At 36.3% G+C, this 24,234-nt stretch overlaps 1 protein-coding gene across 8 annotated transcripts in view; it reads left to right on the top strand.

Annotated features, from left to right (window-relative positions):
* INPP4B (inositol polyphosphate-4-phosphatase type II B) overlaps positions 1-24,234 on the top strand; it is an 809,117-nt gene that overhangs the window by 549,076 nt on the left and 235,807 nt on the right. For all 8 annotated transcript variants that reach the window (XR_008679096.2, XM_055384744.2, XM_019025935.4 and 5 more), the window contains one exon: positions 17,950-18,061. Coding sequence is in view for 7 of the 8 variants with exons in the window: in XM_055384744.2 (XP_055240719.1) it covers positions 17,950-18,061 (112 nt within the window). In the remaining variant the exon portion in view is untranslated. The remainder of the gene's footprint in view (positions 1-17,949; positions 18,062-24,234) is intronic.

Genomic DNA, 24,234 nt, shown 5'->3' with positions numbered 1-24,234 from the left:
TCTGTCGCCCAGGCTGGAGTGCAGTGGCCGTGGCCGATCCCAGCTCACTGCAAGCTCCGCCTTCCTGGTTCACACCATTCTCCTGCCTCAGCCTCCTGAGTAGCTGGGACTACAGGCACCTGACACCACGCTCAGCTAATTTTTTGTATTTTTGGTAGAGATGGGGTTTCACCATGTTAACCAGGATGGTCTCGATCTGCTGACCTCGTGATCCACCCGCCTTGGCCTCTCAAAGTGCTGGGATTACAGGCATGAGCCAACACGCCAGCCTAGTAATCAGCCATTTTAACATAAACATTTCTAGAGATTTACAAATACAAATCAAGTGTTTTCTATGTTCGAAGCAGAAGAAATAATGACCAATATTAAATCATATTCTGGCAATTTTTAAGGTTTGAGGTTTGAAGAGTGTTATGGATGAATTTTTGTGTTCCCTCCAAATTCATATATTGAGGCCCTACCCTCCAATGTAATGGTGTTTAAAGATGGAGTCTTTGGGAAGCAATTAAGTTTGGATGACTTGGTGAGTGTGAGGACCTCATGGTGGGATTAGTGCTCTTATAAGAAGGGATACCTGAGAGCTTACTCTCTCCCTCCCATGTGAGGCCACAGCTAGAAGGCAGCCATTGGCAAGCCAGGAAGAGAGCCCTCGCCAGAACCCAACTCTGCTGAGCTCAGACTTCCAGCCTCTAACAACTATGAAAACAAAAATGTCTGTTTTTTAAGTTCTCCAGTTTTATATGCTATTTTGTTATGGTAGTCCAAGTAGACTAAAATAAAGATGCATTATATTCTAATAGAGTTTGTGGAATAGAGCTTTAAGGCCCTATTCTTATTAAATCAACTGTGTGTTCTTGTTGTTATCGCTAATAATTATGATTTTAAAATTATCATTGTTGCCACAGGTCTGTGGCAAGCCCCAGGCTAAGGGTTTCTGTTCCACAGGATGGGGTTTTTAATGGTTGTCAAGAATAACGCCTGCTTCAAGAGATACCAAGTGAGATTTAGAAGAAGGCAGAGGGTAAATTAATTGTGATGCTCAGAAATGCTTAGTAAGCCAGGACAAAAGTAACACAACATGCCCAAACTCAGGGTGACAGTTTGCATAACCAACAGAGAACTCATTTGTCTGATTGTTATGCCTATAGAAAAGGGGATGTAATTGTCTGAACAGCCGACGCTTAAGAACTCCCAAAGTATAGTGTGGAGGTATTTTGTATTCAGATGCAGCTATTGCCAGAACTAGCACTTAAAATAAACTTTTTGGGACTCTGATGGGAGCTATGGATGGAAGCTTGTCTATCCCTCAAGGTACTGAATGATTTCCTGGTTATAATTCAGAAAGTAGGGAACTCAATGCCAGAAACTTCAGAAGCACGTCATAGATCACAACAGATCCATTGGAGATTATATGCATAACCTAATGGAAGATGAAGATGCTTGTAGGAAACATTTTTCTCAATGCATAAAGAAGATTGTAACTCTAGACATAGAGGAGATGTATAGGAAAGCTCACACTGCTATACTCATCTATGAGAAGAAGCCTAAGAAAGAGATTAAAGACAAGAAGAAAATGTCTCTAGCTCAGAAGAAAGATCAAGTAGCTTAAAAAAAGGCAAGTGTCCTCATAGCTCAGTAGTGGGCTGTTGAGACACAAACCAAACCATCACAATTGTTTGTAAAGACTTTTAGATAAAGACAATAAACTAATTGATCAAGCAGCTAAAACAAGATCAAAAAGATAAAAAAGTGACCACAACTTTATATTTTGGTTTTCAGAAATAAATTTTTTAAAATTAGATGCATCTTTCTGATTTATTCGACTCTTGGATAAATCCTAGCCCTGCTGATGACTTGTAAGGTGGCCTTAAGCCCTTCATGTAACCTCTCCGGGCCTGTTTCTACAAAATGCATTGAGTGATACTGAAGGTTATTCTCTTCCCTAAGAAGTCTGATTTCAGTCAATTCTGATACAAAGAGTTCTAAGAAATTTATCTCAGAGTAAGAAAGAAAAAAGCTATATCCAGGGTTATTTAAAACAAGTAAACCTTTTATTTAAAATACAAATTTCATATCAATTCTCAAAGATTTACAAATATATATATAGCAATCCCTCTGGAATTGGAAATTTTAATTCTATAACTTTTAGTTTTTACTGTCTTTCTACTTCCTGTTAGAACTTCTATCTGCCAAATACCAAAATATATTCTTTTTCTTATATGGATTCTTTTATTTAGAGATGACAAAGGCCATTTAACTACTAATAGATAAATTTTCTTATAATCGGAAATTTCGAAATAATGTTCTAAAAGTGAGCTATTCATAGAAGAAAGTAGATGGCTTTCCCATGTACTTTATGTTGAATAAATGGATGCAGGACATTTGATTTATTCCCACTGATCTCTAGAATCTATTTAACATGAATTAAAGCGGAATACTGTTTCCACGTAGCTGAGTATTTTGAACTTTGCTTTAATTACTTTTCCTCCTTTTAACAAAAAGAGTCCTGTAGGAATCTTTATTGTTCTGTATAGACTGCTTAAATCGTGATTCAGTCCCATTTTGACCTCTAAAATAATTACCAGATGATTTAGTAATGCAGAGTTAAGACTACAGAGCAGAACAAGTTAAAATCAGGAAATGGAAACTTTCAGATCTTTATATTATTTTAAAATTAATGTTGCCCTGTCTGCCCTTGCATATTTTGCCTAGCTAAACTGAGTTTCTTTATTGTCATCATAATTGTTACTCATTCTCAGGTGATTTTTCACCATGCAGAATCCCTGTATTCCTGGGTCATCTTTCATCTGCATGGCGGATCATCCTTCTACCTCTCTGTCCACATCCTACTCTGGCTCTAGCAGCCTCTGCTCTCCAACTTTACTCTGATACGTGAGGTCCATCCTCAGCCCAATGACCTCTCCTCAATCATTCCCCTTTATTTACCTAGAAACTGGCTTTCTTCCCTGCAACCCTGCCAAGTGGCTGCCCTTCATACCTGGTATAGGATAGGCATCCTCTGAAAACACTTCTGGATTGAGCCTCATGGCCTCAGACATGGTATATCTGAGGCCATGAGCCTCAATCCTTAGGTCACCTAGAGATGTCACCTCCCTTCATGGTATATCTGAGGTCACGAGCCTCAATCCTTAGGTCACCTAGAGATGTCACCTCCCTTCATGGTATATCTGAGGTCATGAGCCTCAATCCACGGCCTCAGATATACCATGTTTGAGGTCATGAGCCTCAATTCTTACGTCATCTAGAGATGTCACCTCCCCTCATTTCATGAAAATTTTTACTTGGGGTGCACTCTGTCTCAGTTCAGCATTACTCCTCCCAGACTTCTTGTGATTCAGTAGCCACAGGGGTGCCCTTTTCTCAGCTCAATGGCCTCTCAATACTTTTCTCTGCCCTATTTGAGTACCCATTCTCATTGTCATCTCTGAGATCTCATCATTAATCCCAATGCTCCAGAGTCTCAATTTTAAGCATCCTATTTTCTGAGTTCTATCGCCTCTCTTTCCAGTACACTCCCTCCAGTTGCTCTTTGACTGTCCCGAGTCATTGATGTGAAGTCCTGCTCTGTCCTACACAGCCCCTCCCCCACATCCACTTTTCTTATCCATCACTGAGAAATCACAAAACGATTCCCTCCCATATACCCTCAACTCCTGTGCCCCGCTTTCCTGTTGCTATATTCCACAAGCAAAATATAAATCGATTAACTGATTAATTCACCGATTTAAAAATTACAACAAAAACTGTGGCTAAGCCCAGCGTTTCGCATACCTATTTCACACTTGTATTTCTGTAGCTGAACGGGCTGGGGAAACTTGACTTTCGTGCTTACAGGTTTTATTTGGTACACGACCCCTAGGTATACCTAGCAAGGGTATAGGTACCCTTGCTAATACTGTACCCACTATGCTGCCCTGATTCATTCTCTCTCCCACTTTCTGGGACCACTATTTTACACCTCCACATTCCTAAAAGCTCTAAAATATCTCTCCTCTTCCTCTTTCTCTGCTGATTTATAGTTTCTGTTTCACTGAGAAGAAGAATCTGACAATTTCCCACTCCACATTTATCAACCTATCAGCTGATTTATCTGATTTTCATTTCCCTGAGAAGAAAAATTTGACAATTTCCCATGCCATGTTTACTAGCCTACTTGCACCTTCTCTACCTTTCTTCCTGTTATTATACAAAAACTCCCTTTTCGTTTCTAAAGTCAACTTGTCTTCTGTCTAGTGTTTTAGATTCTATCTCTTCTCACTTATTTGAGAACATTATTCCAGCACTTATGTCATTTTTCTTTTGCATCATAAATTATTTTCTCTGCTAGATCATGTGTATCAGCATTAAAAAATGCCATCAAATCTCCTGTTTATCTTTCTACCTTATGTCCCATTTCTCTGGTCCTCTTTATAGCAGAACCAGAGTAAGAACTATGTCTACTTTGCCTCCCTCCTCTGATTGTCTTTTGAATCTATTCTCATCAGGTTTTCATTCCTATTACTTTAGCAGCTAAACAGCATTTGTCACGATCAGTAATGGCTCCATATTGCTAAATCCAAAGGATAATTGTCAGTGTTCCTCTTCCTTGGGATATCTGCCCAGTGGATCAATTGCTCACTCCTCAAAACCTATTCTTCCCTTGTTATCTGGGACACCAGACTTCATTTTCCTGTGGTCATTTCTTCTCTGTTTCTTTTGCTGGTTGCTCCTTATCACTATCACCTATAAATGTTAAAGGGTCCTATACCTCAGTTTAGGATGAAAAGTCTCCTCTTCACTCTTCGTTCACTTTCTTCCATCTAGTCTTAAAGCTTTTAATGTCATCTGTATTCTGATGATTCCTATATGCTATGCATCACATAATGATGTTTTGGTCAATGACAGACTGCATATACAACCAATGGTGGTTCCATAAGATTATAACACCATATTTTTGCTCTGCATTTTCCATGTTTAGGTACACAAGTACTAACCATTGTATTATAATTGCCCATAGTATTCAGTACAGTAATGTGCTGTACAGTTTTTTAGCCTAGGAGCAAAAGGCTATCCCATATAGCCTAGGTGAGTAGCAGACTATATCATCTAGGTTTATGTAAGTACACTCTATGACGTTCACACAAGGACAAAATTGCCTAATGGCATATTTCTTAGAATATATTCTGTCGTCTAGCAAAGCATGACTGTTCTTATAGCTCTAGCCTTGGCCAATTCCTTGAACTCCTGACTCTAATATCCAACCACCTAATGATAATTGAACACTAAATAAGTGTCTCCAATTTAAAATCTGCTAAACTGAGCTCCTCATTCCTGCCTGCTGCCCACCATGTCCCCAAATTCTGTTTGTCCTCACCATCTCCCCATGTAGGAAATTGCAATGCTACCCTTCCTATTGTTGAGGGAAAAATCCATGTAGTCTCTGATTCCTCTTTCTCATATTCTCTATAGCCAGTCAGTCACAGTATCTTATTAGCTCTACCTTAAAAATAAAACTAAAATCGGATACATCTCCCCTTCCTCCTAATTTCTCCAAACTCATCTTCATGATCCTCTCTGCCCCCTACAGTTTATTTTCCATATTGCAGCCCAAGTTGTGTCTAAAACTTGTCAGTTCAAAATCTTCTGTTGATTATTTGACCTCACTCAAAGTAAAAGGCAAAGGTCTTACAGTGTTTTCTATAGAGCTCTACATCATCTCACTCCCCATTGCTGTGGTAATCAGAATGCTAAGATGTTCCCCAAGATTCTCAGCCCCTGGTGCAGCTGCTCTACATAACACCCTCCCCTTGATTCCAGGTTGCACCTGTGAATATATGCTGCCTGTAATTATACACAGGTGGCTGGGATAACCATGCATAATAGCGTCTTAGCAGACTGGAGATGGAAATTCTGACCTTGAGGAGGCAAACCACCATGTGAACTGCCAATGTGGAGGGCCTTATGGCAAGAATGGCCTTGAGACTGAGTGTTATCCTAACTGATAACCAACAAGAAAATGCGAACCTCAGTCTTAAAGCCACAAGAAAATAAGTTCTACCAACAAGCTGAATTAGTTATAACGTGGATTTTTCTAAGACTGCATTCCAGCCTATATCTTGATTTCAACCTTGTTAGACCCTAAGTAGAGGACTCTGACTGGACTTTTAATTTATAGAAACTGTGAGATAATAAGTCCAGTCAGAGTTTAGGTCAGTGGGTTTATGGAAATTTGTTATGTAGCAATGGAGAACTAATACATACCCATCTGATTTGGTCTTCTAGTCCTTTCTTCCCCACCTATCTAGCTTTAGCCACATTGGCATCTTTGCTGTTTCTCAAATAGGGTAACCAGGATTCACTTCAAGGCTTTGGGATCATCTGCTTCTTTCTGCAAAAATCTTGCCCCAAGAAGGATGTATGACTCATTTCTTTACACTTTAGGTGTGTGTTCAAATTTCATCTTATTAAAAAGCCTTTCCCAACCACTGAAAACAAAGTAGCAGCACCAACACAGCACTCATGCACCTTTTACCCTGCTTAATTTTTCTCCATGGCACTTTTCATATTTTGACATATCACATTTGTTTACCACTAGAATATAAGTTCCATGCGGGCAGAGAATTTTGTTCCGTTACATTATTGTGCATGGATTAGTGTTTACTAGTACTAGTAAGTGCTTAGTGAATATTTGTAAATTAATTAGTATTTTCTGTAATTTTGACCTTAATTTTACATCTTTATGGCATTTTATGTATTTTAGAAATGATTTTATCATGTGTTGTCAGAGTAAATGAGAATTTAAAAAATTTAAAAATCATAGGATTTTATAACTGAGTAACAACCATTTAAACAAATCCTAATGCAATTAAGCATAAAAATATAGGGATTAAGAATTGCTCAGTTTCAGAGTACATGCCTCATTGTGTTATTTAAAGCTCAGTGAATTTCTGGCTGCACAGGTTTGAAATACATTACACTCTAAAATTATATTCAACACTGTATAACGTTGACCTTTTAATACTAGCTTTTATTTTAGAGATCTCTTTGCATTCTTTCCTACCATTAAAAAGACATAAAACCCAAAAGCATACAAACTTTCTATATATAATTCAAAATTTGAATATTAAATATTGTCATATCACTAGCATTTAATACTGATTGTTTAATAATTTAATACTCCAGTTCTCCATACCTGTTGTCTATGGAATGTTTTCAGAGTGTCTAAAAGCATTTTGATTGGTTTTGTGATGTTTACAAATAATTCATGTAAAAAGTTTTTGTTGAAGAAGCAAAAAAAAAAAAAAAAATGCTTAGCTATCTATCCAGACTGTTTTCACCTGGCCTTATAAGTGTATATATTTTTTGCTTCTGAAAATTTCCACAGGAAGTCAGGTATTCCCAGTCATATATCTATAACCTCCTATAACATATTTCTTTATTGCCACAATCATCTTCCTTTCCCAATAGTCTGTGTTTAAGAGGTGTAGCACTCTTTTCCTCTTTCTCTTACTCAAAATTAAAAATTAAAAAAAATAAATAAATGAACCTAACAAAAAGTCTCAGCAACAGTTTCTTTTCTGTAGGTCTAAATGTGATAATTTTAGATGATAGGTGGCCAGCTGATTTATGCGTCACTGGCTTGGTAAATATATTGCACCTCCTGAATGAGAATCTAGTCTCTGATGAAATGCTTCCTACTATTCAGGTGAAATTTCTTCCTTTCCTATATGAAATTTCTAATGTCTTTAGATATTTTGAATTTATAGTGCATGGGATAAAATCCACACTTTAATCCAACATCCCAAGTAAATGTCAGAAATTAGATTGGCTTGACATGGAAGAGGATAACATTTTAATAATGTGATTTCTGTATTCCCAGACTAAATGGCTGTGTGATTTTTGTTTGTTTGTTTGTTTGTTTGCTATTGATTTATTATCAGAGAAAATGGATGTGTCCTTTCTCATTTATCCCATTTTATAAATTAACATAGAGTAAAATTGACTTTTTATTGTTGTACAGTTCTATGAATTTTAACACATGTATGAACAGAGTCTGTATCCACAGTCCAGATACAGAACTTTTCCATTACCACAAAGAAACCCCTTCACACCCACACCAACCCCTGGCCACCATTGATCTGTTGTCCATCAAAATAGCTATTCCTTTTTGAGAATGAAATTGAATAAATTGAATCGTATAGTATATAATCTTTTGGGATGACTTCATTCATTCAGTCCAATGTCTTTGCAGTTCATCCAAGTTGGTGGTGTATCAACAGTTTCTTTTTATTGCTGAGTAGGATACACCAAAGTTTGTTTAACCATTTACATTAAAGGATATTTCTATTGTTTCCAGTTTTTTGGCAATTATGAATGAAGCTGCTGAATTTCTCATGTGTAGGTTTTTATGTGACCCTAAGTTTTCATTTCTCTAGGGTAAATATTTAGGATTGGGATTGCTGGGTTATATAAGTGTGTGTTTAACTTCATAAAAAAACTGCTGAGCTGTTTTTCCTTACAGAGATGTATGAGAGTTTCAGTCAGTCTTCATCCTTGCCAGCCATTATAAGGATGTTAAAGTGGCGTCTCATAGTAGTTTTAATTTTAATTAAAACTTAATGGACAATAATGTTCAACATCTTTGGATGTGCTATTTGCCATCCATATATCCCTTTTTGAAACATATCTGTTCAAGTGTTTGGATCATTTATTAATTGGGTTGGTTGTTTTCTTACAACTTTAGAATTTTAAGAGCTCTTTATATACTTTGGATACAAGTTCTTTGTTAGATATGTGATTTGCAAATGTTTTCTCCTAGTCAGTAGCTTGTCTTTTTATTATTGTAATCATGTCTTTCACAGAGCAAATTTGCAGTTTTGACAAACTTTATTTTATTGAGGTTTTTCTTTTATAGATCATGACTTTGATGTCACACTAAAGAACTCTAAGAACCTAAGTCCAGTTCACAGAAATTTTTTCCTGGGTCACTTTTAAAGTGTTACATTTTTATGTTTTACATTTAGGTATATGAACTACTTTAAGTTAACTGCTTTTGTTTAATTTGTAAAGTTTAAGCAGAGTTTATTTTTTTTCCAAATGGATGTTTAATTGTTCCAGTACCATTTGTTGAAAAGACTACTTTTAGTTCATTCCATTGCCTGTAACTTTGTCAAAAATCAATTGGTTATATTTCCTCTTATTTGTCAGTTTGTCTGTCCTATTTCAAAACCAGAGTTTAATTACTCTAGATTTACAATGTATCTTAAAATCCTTCATTCAATTCCTTCATTTTATTTTTTCCAATACTGTTTTGTCTTTCCTTGTTACTTGTCAAATCAGCTTGTTGATATCTGCAAGAAATCTTACTGGAATTTTGATTGGTATTACATTAAATCTGTAGATCACTTTGAGGAGAATGGACAGCTTTTAAAGTTGCATCTTCCAGTCCATTATCATAGTATATGTCTATATGTCTATTTATTTAGACCTTCTTTGAATTTTTGTTAGTATTTATAATTTTCAGCATAAAGATCTTATATATATTTTGTTATAGTCACTCCTAAACATTTTATTTATTTTGGATCTACTGAATTTTTAAAATTTCAATTTCTAATTGTTCATTGCCAGATATTTGTGCATTAACCTTGTGTCCTGTGAAACCTGTGGTTTCAATCTCACTTCTGTTTTCCAAATTTTTATAGTGTTATTCAGACCTGTTCCTCATACTTGTCATCCAGGTGACAGCCAAGACCTTTGTGGTGTTCTGGTTCATAGATTATTTCTCAAAGTCTCTTACATACTTTTCAGTATCAGATCTTTCCATGCACAACTTTGGGTGAGCCCAGAGTTCATGAACAATATTAAGAAGTCACTTTCTGGAGCTTCCCTCTCTCCACAATCTCCTCCATACTTCCTGTTTCCTGTGGCTTCCTTTTTTGATCCTCCAACCAGTAAGCTTGGGCTTATTTACCTACTCTCTTGTACAACTCCACCTTCTTCCTGGGGCCATGAGAATAGAGAAAAATAAAAGGTAAGGGGAATTCGCCACACTCTCTTGGGATCATAGCTTCTCCAATCAGAGAGGTAACTTTTTGCCCCTCATAGTTTTAGGTCCCTGTGAGCCCTAAATACTGCCATCATTGCCACTGCAAGACTACTTGAGAGCTGGGGCATGAGAGAGTGGAGAGAGAAAAAAGGATCTCCCTTCATTTTTCTGAGTATTAGGAGACCACTTTCCTGCCCATGAGTCAGAACTAAAAGAATTCTCCTGGAGCTCTCTCTGTCTACACTAATACCCACACTTGGGTTTCAAGCTGTGTCTAATCTAGGTTGGGAGAAACCAAAGGGGAAGAAATGGTAAACTCACTGCTGGTTCAATGATATTTAAGATTCTGATCTCCTTCCCCAATATGCATGGTGCTATTTAGTTTTGGTCCTCAAATAGCTGTTCCTTGTGTTCTGTTTAGGTTTTATAGCTGCATTCAGTGTGCACAATGCTGTAGAGTGTGCATACTCCATGTTACCTGCAACTGGAACCCAATGGGCAGATCATGATGGCCATCCATTTATTATTATTATTTTTAAATAGGTGTTTGAGGAGCAGTTGGTGTTTGGTTACAGGAATAAGTTTGTTAGTGGTGATTTCTGTGATTTTGGTGCACCCATCATCCAAGCAGTGCAACTTTACCCAACGTATAATCTTTTACCACTCACTCCCCTCCTGCCCTTTCCCCCAAATCGCTAAAGTCCATTGTACCATTCTTGTGCCTTTGCGTCCTCATAGCTTAACTCCCACCTGTTAGTGAGAACATACGTTGTTTGGTCTTCCATTCCTGAGTTACTTCACTTAGAATAATGGTCTCCAATTCCATCCGGGTTGCTGCAAATGCCATTATTTTGTTCCTTTTTGTGACTGAGTAGTATTCCATGGTGTGTGTGTGTGTGTGTGTGTGTGTATCAATGGATGGATAAAGAAATATCATATATGTTTGATATCATATCATAAATATCATATATATATGATATTTCTTTATCCACCCATTGATTGATGGGCATTTGGGCTGGGTCCATATTTTTGTGATTGTGAATTGTGCTGCTGTAAACATGCACGTGCAAGTATCTTTCTTATAGTGACTTATTTTCCTCTGGGTAGATACTTGGTAGTGGGATTGCTGGATCAAATGGTAGATCTACTTTTAGTTCTTTCTACACTGTTTTCCATAGTGGTTGTACTAGTTTACATTCCCACCAACAGTGTGAAAGTGTTCCCTTTTCACCACAACCACGTCAACATCTATTACTTTTTTTATTATGGCAATAAAACAAAGATAAATAGATGGGACTTAGTTAAACTAAAAACTTCTGCACAGCAAAAGAAATAGTGAGGAGAGTAAACAGACAACCCATAGAGTGGGAGAAAAATCTTTGCAATGTATATGTCTGACAAAGGACTAATATCCAAAATCCACAAGAAACTCAAACAAATCAGCAAGAAAACAAAAAAAAAAAAGAACAATCCCATCAAAAAGTGGGCTAAGGACATGAATAGACAATTCTCTAAAGAAGATATACAAATGACTAACAAACATATGAAAAAATGCTCAGCATCACTAGTTATCAGGGAAATGCAAATCAAAATCACAATGCAATACCACCTAACTCCTGGAAGAATGGCCTGTTAATTTTAATGCACTTTTGGAATTCTGATGACATTTACAAGATGCCAACCTTTTTTTCTCACCTTGCTGATAAAATATTTCTTAATTCAAGGAGCTAGAGCTAGTTTACATTTAGCATTGAAATGTTTCCAAATATATATTTTTAATAGTATCATGAGGAAGGTAAAAATTGCTTTATCTTACTTGTATTTGTATAATTCCTCATATTTGGACAGTACTGTTTATAGCAGTAAACAGTAATCTACAAGCCAGTTAGTCTGAAAAACTGATGATCAACATTTCTACGTCATGCTCTTGAAGCTTTGTGGCCCAGGCTATATAAACGATACTACTCATTTCCATATACTAAAGAATTTTTATATTTAAACCTAAGAACTTTTCTTTTTGATCTCATAAGTCTTGTGAGATAAGTAGGATGGTTTACAATCTTTATATTTTATAGCTGGAAAATCTTTACAGAGGCTGAGTTGCCTGCTCATAATTACACAGCTGTTTACTGTATAGAGAGAGTCAGCACTATAACCAAGGGCTTTGTTACTCAACATTCACTATGCTTTCCACTAAACCATACTTCATTATTTAATGGTATGTGATGAGGTGGATCAGTGTGAGCCAAAAATACTGAGTGTCCATAAACTTTGACAGATCCTGATACGAAGACTTGAAAGACAGGCTATGTAGTTAAGCCCCTTTGAGTAAGTACTGGGCAAGGTCTAAGGACTTTTAATAGGAAAAAAATAAAATAGTGAAAGCAGAGCTTTAAGATGAAAACTTGACATGAATGAAATGGAAGGAACAGATACTGGAGGAAGGGAAGTAGGTTCTTCAGGTATAACACAGGAGAAGTAATAAAACTAATTGGAATGTTGCTATTGGGAGGGGACACATGAAATAGACATTATGGAGGAAGAATTGGTAGGACTTAGTGACTGATTAGAGGGGAAGGGCAAGGCAGAGGTAGAGGTGGAATATTCTTGGTTTTGGTTTTTGGAGAATGACGTGCTACTAATGTGGGTGAATTTGGGTTGGAGAGAATGAAAGGTTAGGTCTCAAGCTTGTAGAATGTAAAATGATGAGATCAGAATAAAGGGAATTTGGAGTTCTAGATCAGAAAATCAAGATCAAGTTGGGAATATGGGATTGGGGTAGATCTTCATAAAAGGAGAGTTAAAGTTCATGATGATGGATGGAATGTCTGAAGGTGAGCCTATCCTGAGAAAAGAGCAGAAAACTGAGAAATAAACCCTAGAGTTTAAGCTGTTAATATTAAACAATACTGAAAAGCTTTATTTTACTATTAATTTGAAAGCATTATATGGCTTCTGACATTTGTGAATTTCAGCCAGAAGAGAGGTGTGTTTAGTTATACATACTTAAATATAAATCTAACTTCTGTGAACCCTATGTAAATCCAGCACTGCTGTATAATTATATTCACCAGAAAGATCATCAGGGTGCAGTCACTCACTCAGTGAATCTGTTTGTTTACTTATGGCCCTTGTTTATTTTTATGTTTGGGTGAGATTTTCATTTCTGCTTACATGTCTAGATGGTTTAAATGCAGGGCATGTCTCCTAGCTGAAGACTCCTGTGCATAGTACCAGAACTACTTTATATTCACAAAGGCTGACAGTGCTAATGATGGTTTGTCCCTGGGTGTTTACAGAGTCAGTTTTTGGTTTGTATCTCTGTGGCATTTCCAAAATCGAGAAGTTATTTACATTTTGCTGTTTAATACTTCTGGAGATGTTTTTCTTTTTTCTTTTTTTCCCTCTATTAATGATGGCAGAATTGGTGAGAAAGAAGTTTTGAAAAAGTGTCATTAAATTATCCTTTGTTAGAAGACTGTTTTATATTCCCTTTTCTTTAGTCTTCTAAAAATATTAATGTGTTCCAGCATGTGAGATTGAATATTTCATTAGGAAGTATGAGGGGAGCCATTTTAAAGGCAGATTTTAAGGAACCTTAATCACCAATATATTATGTATGCTGAAAACTTAGGTAAGAAGGGAGTGTAGATTTGTGTTGCTGAAATTTTCCCGATCTTTGTCTTCTATATCTTTTTGTTGTGGTTAAATATTTAAGTCTATCTTCTGAGGGAAAGGGAAACTTGACATTGTGATTGAAATACTGCAGCAGCCATGAACTGCTTATCTTTTACTTCTCTCTCTGCTTTCTGCGTTAAACAGTGGTAATGACCTGGCAATACACTATCTGAAATGACACGGTTTTTTTTCCTTAAGTAGATTGAGATACTGATTACTGCAGCCCCATCTTATTGCTACATGAATTGCTAGGAAAGGTAAGAGTATGAAGATCACCTCTGTTTTTGGTTCAATCAAATTTGTATCCTTGTAAACATACCAAGATCCAATGTCATAATTGCTATATACATCTGTATGACATATATAATATGATATTATAAGAAAAGCTAGCTCTTTTTTAATTTGATTATAAGTGCTAAGTCGCTTTCCAGATTTGTCATACATTTGGTTTGTTTGGCAGAAAGTGGAATGGGAAGGTGTAGAGTGAGGAAGAGAAGCTAGAATTGACCTGAGATTTTTGTTGAGTACATATCAATCTGTGATGCCCTATGATGAAATCACAGGAGTTATTAGAGCATGGGGTTTGAGTGCTAATAGTATGGAACAGCTTTTAGAGACCAACTCTTTGTTTTACAGTAATGGAAACAAATCCAGAGAACTGAAGTGATATGCACTTAGTCACATAGCTAGTTAGTGGATGAGTCGGAAGTAGAACCTGGATTTCTTGATTCCTAGCACAGAACTCTCTTTAATATATTTTCTATGCAGGTGTGATGAATTTCCATAAGGTAAAATTCAGTAGAATTTTGGTGATGAATAATGATTAAGCTATTATTACTAGCCTTTCCAACTTGATAGGTGATAAATTGAAAGCATAATTTAGCATTTAAGAATTTTTTTTCCTAAATCTTTAAGTCATCTCTGAAAAAATCTTTGGAAACATGAAATAGATATTTCATTTGTGACTCTCCTAATTGACAAGAAGTGTGGATATCTGTATTCTTTGTATGGTAAATTTTAACGGAATAAATAGAGAATGGCTTCTACATTTTACATTCTAGTTCAGTGACAGGGTGAACCATACTTTTGGATGTCTTGTGTTTAGTTCTTTAGTTTATAACCTGGATTTACCATTCTGTTTTTTCCACAAAGTTCAATTGAGGAAACATGCTTTAGGGCATGTAAAAAAGCTGCCCATCCAAAATGGTTCTGGGGAGAAATTTATTCTAGAATTCTATAGCATCACTAGATTAAGCATGTTCCTTGCTTTGATTCCACCCAGGCACTAAGTGAAAGCCTACAGAAGATAAGGAAAAATAGGAAACCCAAAAGGAAGGAAAATCATTGAAAAAGTAGCCAAATGCTTTAAGAAAGGGAATAGATAGAGCTATAGTTCCAAAGTTTACTCCCATATTTCATTGATTATTCATCTATTTTAGTATTTTTGAATGATTCACTTGCACTGTAATTAGTAAATTTGTGTTCTCTGCACTTCTAGGAATGTAAACATCATAACATCCTCTTACTACAAAGTCTTTGTATCCCCATTAAGCGTTTAATTGCTGTTGAGATAGCATATGCCATGAGACCTTATAGCCTATTACTATAGTCTCAGATATCGATTTCAGTAAAATTTCTTGAGAGCATCAAATTAAATATAATTTAATACATTAATAACAGTAGCAATTCTGGTTTTGCTGCTACTGTTACTGTTCCAATACTACTATTAGGATGATGGGGCAGAAGTGGTAATTATCTTGTGTAAGACATTGTGTTGAGCACTTTACATTAATTATCTCCCATAATTTAATTCTTAAAACAGGGCTGTTGTCATCTCCATTTCACAAATAAGAAAATCAAAGATTCACGTGGGTAAATGACTTGCCCAAAGTCACACAGCTAGCAGATGACTCAAACTCTTGAGTTCACACTTTTAACCAATATGACATATACGGTTTATTGCACAGCTTTTCTGTTGCAAATCAGTAGGTGCATTATTTGGATTAGTTCAGTGAAAAAATTTAGAATATCATACATAGGCCTTGTGCTTCTAGCAATTAAGCTAACTTAGCTTGCCCAAGTAAAAAGTTAAAACAAGCCTTTTGAGAAGAAAAACGTGTTTAGTTTTTATAGATAAGCAGTTTTGATGAAAAAGAAATCTGCAAATATCTATAAAATTAACTTTTAAGTAGTACCCATGAAGGTCCTTATTATATGCTTTATTTAACTACTAAGTACTGAAGAATTATACAGAAACATGCTGCACCATGACTTATGACAAGTTATTATGTCATATTCAAATGAGAATATGACACACTGGAAAACTGATATAATGAATTATTTAAAGCCATCCCAGGATTGGAGTTAATATAGTTTTCTTCACGGATCATGCTGTCACCTGCCTACACATCTTCTTTGTGATAAATACTTGCTTTCTATATTAATTTCAAACAACTGAATCAACATTATAATTTCCACTGATTTCAAAATCACCAAGAAGCATTTCACTTCTTATTTTAGTAAGAAATCTATTTAACAATAAATCACTTTTATTTTTGTTTTAATTTTTTTATTTTATTGCACTATGACATCAGCTGTGTACATGCTATCAGAAATTTTCTCTTTTAATTTTCTTAAAAACATAATTCAAAAGTTGTGTTTTAATTTGTACCTTATCTAGTAATAGAATCAGCGTTTCTTTTCACCTAATTTATTGGTTATTTTAATTAGCATTTTGGTAAGCTACTCACAGAAATGCCCCATCTCCTTTCTGACACTTTTAATACTAAAAACAAAAGCAGCATTTAGAAGGAATTAGTTAAAAGAAAGACAACATTGGTGTTCAGCTAAAAGTTGAAAACAAGTTTCATGAAAGATGTGACTAATGAAGAAAATGAGATGTCACATGACTATTCAGTTAATTCTACTGAAATAGAAGTGACAGCAACACATCATATCTATGAGGTGGCTTGCTACCTATTTTCACAAAAGGCTCAAGTGAAAAATATTATATGTGCAGTGTTTCCATGGTATAATGGCACTATTTATTCTGTAGTTTTTCTTGCTCGGAAAAGGAAACTAGAGAATCTTAAAGTGTGGCTCTTAAACTTATCTTTAGCTTTCATTATTATTGCTAAACATAAAATTTTTATGCTGCTAAAAATAATGATGGTGAAAATCTTATATTATTATCATTGAATATAAAAGACTTGTCAATGACTTGGAGAAGATGGAAACCTGAAATTGCCACTTCGTTACCTTGGAAGGGTCTTCCCATCTTTTTGAGTCTCAGTTTCTCTATCTGAAAAAGTAAAGAGTTGTACTAAATGAGCTTTGGGTTATGTTCTGCTTTACATGTTCTTATGTTTGCTAGGAGAGAATCTTTTGTACTTAGTAGCATGTAAAGAAAAATGTTAGAGAAAAGGCACAAAGTCAGATTTTGTAGCCAATAGCCCAGTCATAGAGGAAGATAAGAATATTTATACTCTTTTCTATTTTACTTGGCCACAGTTTCTGTGATAGACACATAGGTATCTCATGCAGTTAGTATAGATGGGCTGCAGTTTATGCTGTTTTAGATTTGATGGTTCCAAATGGGGTATTGATCTATGACACAATGTTCTTTCCTTGAGGGCACCTCTGAGAACGTTTAGGAGGTTTCATCTTCCTAAGGTACTTTTCGACAGTCCGTGCTCTTACCTCACACATTCATGGATAATTTTAATTTCAAATGAAAAACAACATGCAGTAGCTCACGTCTGTAATCCCAGCACTTTGGGAGGCCTAGGCGGGTGGATCACCTGAGTTGGGAGTTTGACACCAGCCTGACCAACGTGGAGAATACAAAAGTAGCCAGGCATGGTGGCACATGCCTGTAATCCCAGCTACTCGGGAGGCTGAGGCAGAAGAATCACTTGAATCTGGGAGGCGGAGGTTGTGGTGAGCTGAGATCACGCCATTACACTCCAGCCTGGGCAACAAGAGCAAAACTTGATCTCAAAAAAAAAAAAAAAAAAAGAAAAAAGAAAACACACACACACACACACACACACACACACACACACACAAACACCTACCCTATTAACATGTTTTGCTGTGTTTTATGCAGATGTTGTCTTATTAAGTAAATAACAATGCTGATGGTTTTCAGAAACAAATGTGTTTTGGATATTTTTGGGGGAGAGAGAAGCTTCTTACCTGTCCATTTCGTGTATTTTTTGTTGCAGAACTTCAGATGGTGGCAAAGTGGTTGGCACCATAGAAGTCAGTGTCGTGAAGATGGGGGAGATTGAGGATGGGGAAGCCGACCACATCACCACAGATGTACAGGGACAAAAGGTAGGATCTCAGTCTGCTCACTGTACAAATTAAATTAAAAATGATCAGTTTGCCAGATGTCTGTCTCACCAACATCTCTGTGGGGTTTGAAATCTCATTATCAAAACCTAAATGGGACAACAGCTCTGAAATTGGAATACAATATGTGTGTTTCAGCCTCTGAATCAAAGGGCCTATTTGCTTGGAACTATGCAAAGCAATGCTCCATTCAGAAGCACCTTCCTCTTCCCTGCCAGCTCCCTGGTTGACACTGCCTCTTCTCAGTTGGAACAAAAGTATTGATCATTGTCGCATTTTACCATAATTAACTCTATGTGAGATGCCAGAAGATTCTGGGATGGCTATTGCCCAAAATAACTTGTTCTCTACTCCCAAAACCCTCTTTGGAAAGATATGCGATTTTAATTTGTATTTCACCTTTACATGAAGGAGGGCAGATTTAACAAGAAGTTCCTGCCTTATGAAATTGAGGAGAGAGAAGCAGGAAATAGTACTCATTGAAGGAATAGCTCTGGAGGAGGGACAGTGGCAACCGAAGGAGAAGCTGCTTCCTGAAACACAGAATAAAGGCCTGATGCATATAAATATGTGTCCAGCATTCTTTCTTTCTTTCTGTTCCTTTTCACTAAGGCAGAGAAACTATGTAAATATTAGCCTAAATTTATTTCTTAGGAATGCAATTGCCTGTTTTATTGAGACCATTGAAGCACATGGGGTAGACTTAGAAACTGCTAGTAGTTTCTTTTAGGAAAATGAATTTTATACACTATAATTTCTACCTTTTAATAAATGAGCATTTTAAAAAATTATTTTAAATAAACAATCATTGTATATACTTCTGGGGTACAATGTAATGTTTCGATATATATTTACGTTATGGAATGATTAATCAGGTTAATTAACAAATCTATCACCTCACATACTTATTTTGTGTGTGTGGTAAAAACATTTAAAATTTTTCCTTGCAGCAATTTTGGAATCTACAATGGACTATTATATAGTAACCATTTTGCTCAATAGCTCACTAAAGCTTATTCCTCCTGGCTAACGGAAACTTGTACCCTTTGATGAGCACCTCCCATTTCCCTAAAGTTTCCCTCCCCCAGCCTCTGGTAACCATCATTCTGCCCTCTACTTCTATGAGTTTGAATCTTTTAGATTCCACAAATGTAAGCTAAAAAAATGACCGAGGCAGGTCTCAATTAATTTAGATGTTTATTTTGCCAAGGTTGAGGCTGCACCTGGGAAAAAACACAAATTAGAGGAGCATCTGTGACCCTTGCCTTTTCCAAAGAGGGTTTTGAGGACTCCGATATGTAAAAGAGAAAGAGTAAGCAGGAAGGGAAGAAGAGAGGAAAAAAAGAGGGGGGAGGGTAGGCAATGAGGTAAGTGGTCCCATAGTGAGGCTTTCATTAGTGCTCAGTGAATCTACATTTTATATGTGAAAGGGAGAAGAGGAATAGTCAATTATGCATTCCTCTCATATTCAGTAAATCCACAATTTATTTAAAATAAAAGAAGTCAATTACGTGTTTGGCTCAGGGTGGGCAGAGGGATGATTTTCTAGTCTTGTCCTTGTCCCCTCCCTGTGGACGTATAAGCTGTTAATTTACATTGTTAGGGTGAGATTCAACAAAACTCTGTATTAAGGCTATTTTATAGGGGGGTTATATATTCTGAAAGAGTTGGGGCCCACAAGGAATTGTGAGCAATTTGTGAAGGAGGGCATCTGGGGAGAGATGTGGGCTTCTATCACTGCAGCTATCTGTTCGCCGGGGGAAAAAAACAAAGGCAGTTTTTTGTGTGTTTCAGTTCCCAATCTTAACTTTCCTTCTGACATAGTGAGTTTGGGGTCCCAAGAATCTGTTTTCTTTCTCAACATATAAATGAGATGATTCAGTATTTGTTTTGTGCCTGGCATATTTCATTTAGCATAATATCATCCAGGTTTATCCATGTTGTCACTAATGACAGAACTTTCCCCCTTTTCAAAGCTGAATAGTTTTTATTGTGGTATATACCACATTTCCTTTTTCCATTCATCTGATGATGGACACTAAGATTGCTTCCACATCTTAGTTATTGTGAGTAATGTTGCAGTGAACATGAGTGCAGATATCTCTTTGGCATATTGATTTCAATTCCTCTGGAGTACCCAGAGTGGGATTGCTGGGTTTTATGGTAGTTCTATTTTTAGTTTTCTGAGGAGCCTCCGTATTGTTTTCCATAATGGTTGTATTAATTTACATTCTCAACAGTGCGTAAGGGTTCCCTTTAGTTTACACCCTCTACACCCTCACCAGTACTTATCCCTCATCTTTTTTTTTTTTTTTTTTTTGAGACGGAGTCTCGCTCTGTCACCCAGGCCGCAGTGCAGTGGCGCGATCTTGGCTCACTTCAAGCTCTGCCTCCTGGGTTCACGCCATTCTCCTGCCCCAGCCTCCCGAGTAGCTGGGACTACAGAGACCCGCCACCATGCCCGGCTAATTTTTTGTATTTTTAGTAGAGACGGGGTTTCACCGTGTTAGCCAGGATGGTCTCAGTCTCCTGATTTCGTGATCTGCCTGCCTCGGCCTCCCAAAGTGCTGGGATTACAGGCGTGAGACTCCGTGCCTGGCCTCCCTCATCATTTTGATAATAGCCATTCTGACATGTGTGAAATAGTATCTCATTATAGTTTTAATTTGCATTTTCCTGGTAATCAGTGATGATGAGCATTTTTTAATATATCCGTTGGCCATTTGTATGTCTTCTTTTGCGAGGGTTTTTTAGGTCCTTTGTCCGTTTTTTATTGGGTTGTTTTCTTGCTATTGAGTTGAGTTTCTTATATATTTTGAATATTAGATCCTTATCAGGTGTATGGTTTGCAAATATTTTATCCCAATCCATGAGTTGTTTCCTTATTGTTTCCTTTGCTGTGCAGAAGCTTTTTAGTTTGATACAGTGCCATTTGTTTATTTTTGCTTTTGTTCCTGTGCTTTTGGGGTAATATTACAGAAATCTTGCCCAAAACAATGTCATGGAGCATTTTTAAATGTTTTCTTCCTAGTACTTTTATAGTTTTAGGGCTTATTTTTCAGTCTTTAACTCATTTTGAGTTGATTTTTGTGCATGAGCATGGCATGAGATAAGGGTCCAATTTTATTTTTCTGCATGTGGACATCTAGTTTTCCAAACACAATTTGTTAAAGAGACTGCCCTTTCTCCATTCTGTGTTCTTGGTACCTTTGTTGAAAACGAATTGCCCATATATGTGTGGATTTATTCATAGGCTTTCTGCCCTGTTCCATTGGTCAATGTGTCTGTTTTTATGCCAGTAACATGCCATTTTCATTATGATAACTTTGCTTTATAATAGATTTTGAAGTCAGCTGACATGATTCCTCCAGTTTTGTTCTTTTTACTCAAGATAACTTTGACTCTTCAAGCTCTTTTGTGGTTTCTTAAAAATTTTAGGATTTTTAACATTTATTTCCGTGAAAAATGACATTGGAATTTTGATAGGGATTCATTTAATCTGTATATTGTTTTGGGTAGTATAGACATTTTAACAGTATTAATTCTTCCAATCCATGAGCATGGGATACTTTTCTGTTTATCTGTGTTATCTACAACTTTTTTCATTAATGTTTTATAGTTTTCAGTACACAGATCTTCCAAATCCTTGGTTAAATTTACTTATAAGTATTTTTTTAAAGTAAATGGGATTGATTTCTTAATTTCTTTTTCAAATAGTTTGTTGTCAGTGTAAAGAAACACTACTGATTTTTGTGAGTTGATTGTGTATCCTTCAACTTTACTGAATTTATCAGTTTTAACTGATTTTTTTTTTCTTTTGGTTGTGTCATTAGGGTTTTCTACATAAAAGATCGCGTTATTAGCAAACAAAGACAATTTCCCTTCTTCCTTTCCTATTTGGATACCTTTTATTTCTTTTTCATGTCTGATTGTTCCAGCTAGAACTTTCAGTATAACATTGAATAGAAGTGGTGAGAATGGACATCTTTGTCTTGTTCTTGATTGTAGAAGAAAAGCTTTATAAATGAACATTAAAAAAAATAAGGCCCATTGTGACTTATTTTCTGGTTTAGTGTCTCTTATCTTGGAGCATGTTTGATTTTTCTTACCCAGGAAACTGCTGCATGGAAGATGGTATTTATCCAACACTTAACAAATTATTAACTTTACAAAAATATCAAATATTTTCTTTCAATTTTTTTTTCTTTTTCCCAGAATAGGCTAAGGTCTTCTCTGCTACCCTAAACCTTGTTCTTCTCTGTTACTCTCCCTTCTCCTTGGAATATATCCCACATTATAAAAATATTTTAAGAAGGCCCAAGGTTTAAATCAGGTTATTAACTAATATCAGGGCCGTGGTAAAGTTTTGGAGCAGACTTTCTTGAGTTTGTGCATTCAAAACCCTGTCTTAGGGCTGGATCCCTTCATTCCATCCTTGTTCGTTTTGTAGTTCTATATAAGACTCATCTTTGTCACTATCACATGAACACTTGCATCAAGATCAAGGAAGGAGGATTTGGGAGCTAAACTGGGGACACAGAGCAGAAATAGGCAGATAATTATGCCTAGACCTGTAACTGTGTACCAGGAGACCAGTAGCAGAAACACTTCCCATTTCAAAGTAGAGCTCCTTTCTCTGATTCTAAATATATTACCAGCCACTTTTCCACTTTCCTCAAAACTAGCCCACCCTTTGACTCCAGACTGTGTCACTACAGTATAAGGTAGTGGAAATTGAATTATATACTCTTTTCATAAATGGAGAACTTGATACCTAGAGATATGCCCCCACCCAAATCCTACATAGTGTTTCTGGCTTAGGAACATGAACTTAAAACAGACTTAACTGAGCTGTTCCAGAAATAGGAGGTGGCAGTGGCAATACACACCGTGTGTGAGTCATAAGCTGACTAAAATGGTAAACACATCAAACATTTTGGCATCAGCTCTGACCTGTCTGGATTATTTGTAAACCTTGACCTTTTTTGCAAATTTTTGATAAAGTAACTGTAAACTCTCTTAGCAATCTTTAAGAATATTGATGTTTGAGATATATAGTAAGGCCCAACATGCATGATATTTATTGTGTAAATAACTTTATCTCAGCGTTTTTCAAAGTGTGGTTAGAAGCACCTAGAGTGCTTTTTAGAACTGCGAATTCATGGACCCTTGTACATCTGCTAAATAAAAATCCATAGAAAATCAATTAATATTATCTGTTACTAGTGGTGATTTAAGACATGAATGACTATCATTATGGAAAGAGAAAGTAACTGAAATAGAAGTTATTCCTAAAATAACATTGCTTTCATTGGTTTGCATGAGCTAGGGACAAAGGAATGAAACTTTTATTAGCACCATAGTCATGTGCCATGAAAGTGACACATGTTATCTAATGTAGACGTAAATAAGAGAGTGATACTGATATTGCTCAGCTTGGGCTGTCATGACAAAATATCATAAACTGTATGGCTTAAACAACAGGAATTTATTTTCTCACAGTTCTGGAAGCTAGGAAGTCCCAGATCAAGGTGCCAGCCTGTTCAGTTCCTGGTGAGGGCTCTTTACTTGGCTTGCAGATGGCTGCCTTCTTGCTACCTTCTCAGATGGTCTATCTTCTGTGTATAAGCAGGAAGGGGAAGTGGGGGGAGGGAGAGAGAGGGAGAGAGAGAGAGAGAGAAAGAGAGAGGAAAGGAGAAAGGAAGGGAGAGACGGAGTGTTTTGGTATCTTCTCCTTTTCTTGTAAGAATACCAGCCCTGTAGTATTAAGACCCCATCTTTATGACCTCTTTTAATCTTAGTTACCTCCATAATATAGGCCCTTATCTCCAAATATGGTCATATTGGAGGCTGGGGCCTCAACATATGAACTTTGGAAGACACAGTTCAGTCCATAACAGTACCTTTATATAAAATACTACATTTTAATCTTGAGTCTTAAATTCCAGAGCATGGAATAAAATATAAGTGAAAATCCAAACTCTTTCTTCTCACATTCGTTTGCTTTCTTTTTCTTGTTTCCATAAATCATATTATGAACACATATTTATTATCAAGGGAAGATTGCGCGGAGGTCATTTACCATATTAGATTGTTTCAAACTTCAATATATACACACATAGAAATAGAAGATAAAGCATTAAAACCACATAGTA

The sequence above is a fragment of the Gorilla gorilla genome, chromosome 3 (assembly GCF_029281585.2).
Source record: "Gorilla gorilla gorilla isolate KB3781 chromosome 3, NHGRI_mGorGor1-v2.1_pri, whole genome shotgun sequence".
Lineage (NCBI taxonomy): Eukaryota > Metazoa > Chordata > Mammalia > Primates > Hominidae > Gorilla > Gorilla gorilla.
This window is presented reverse-complemented; position numbering and strand designations above follow the sequence as displayed.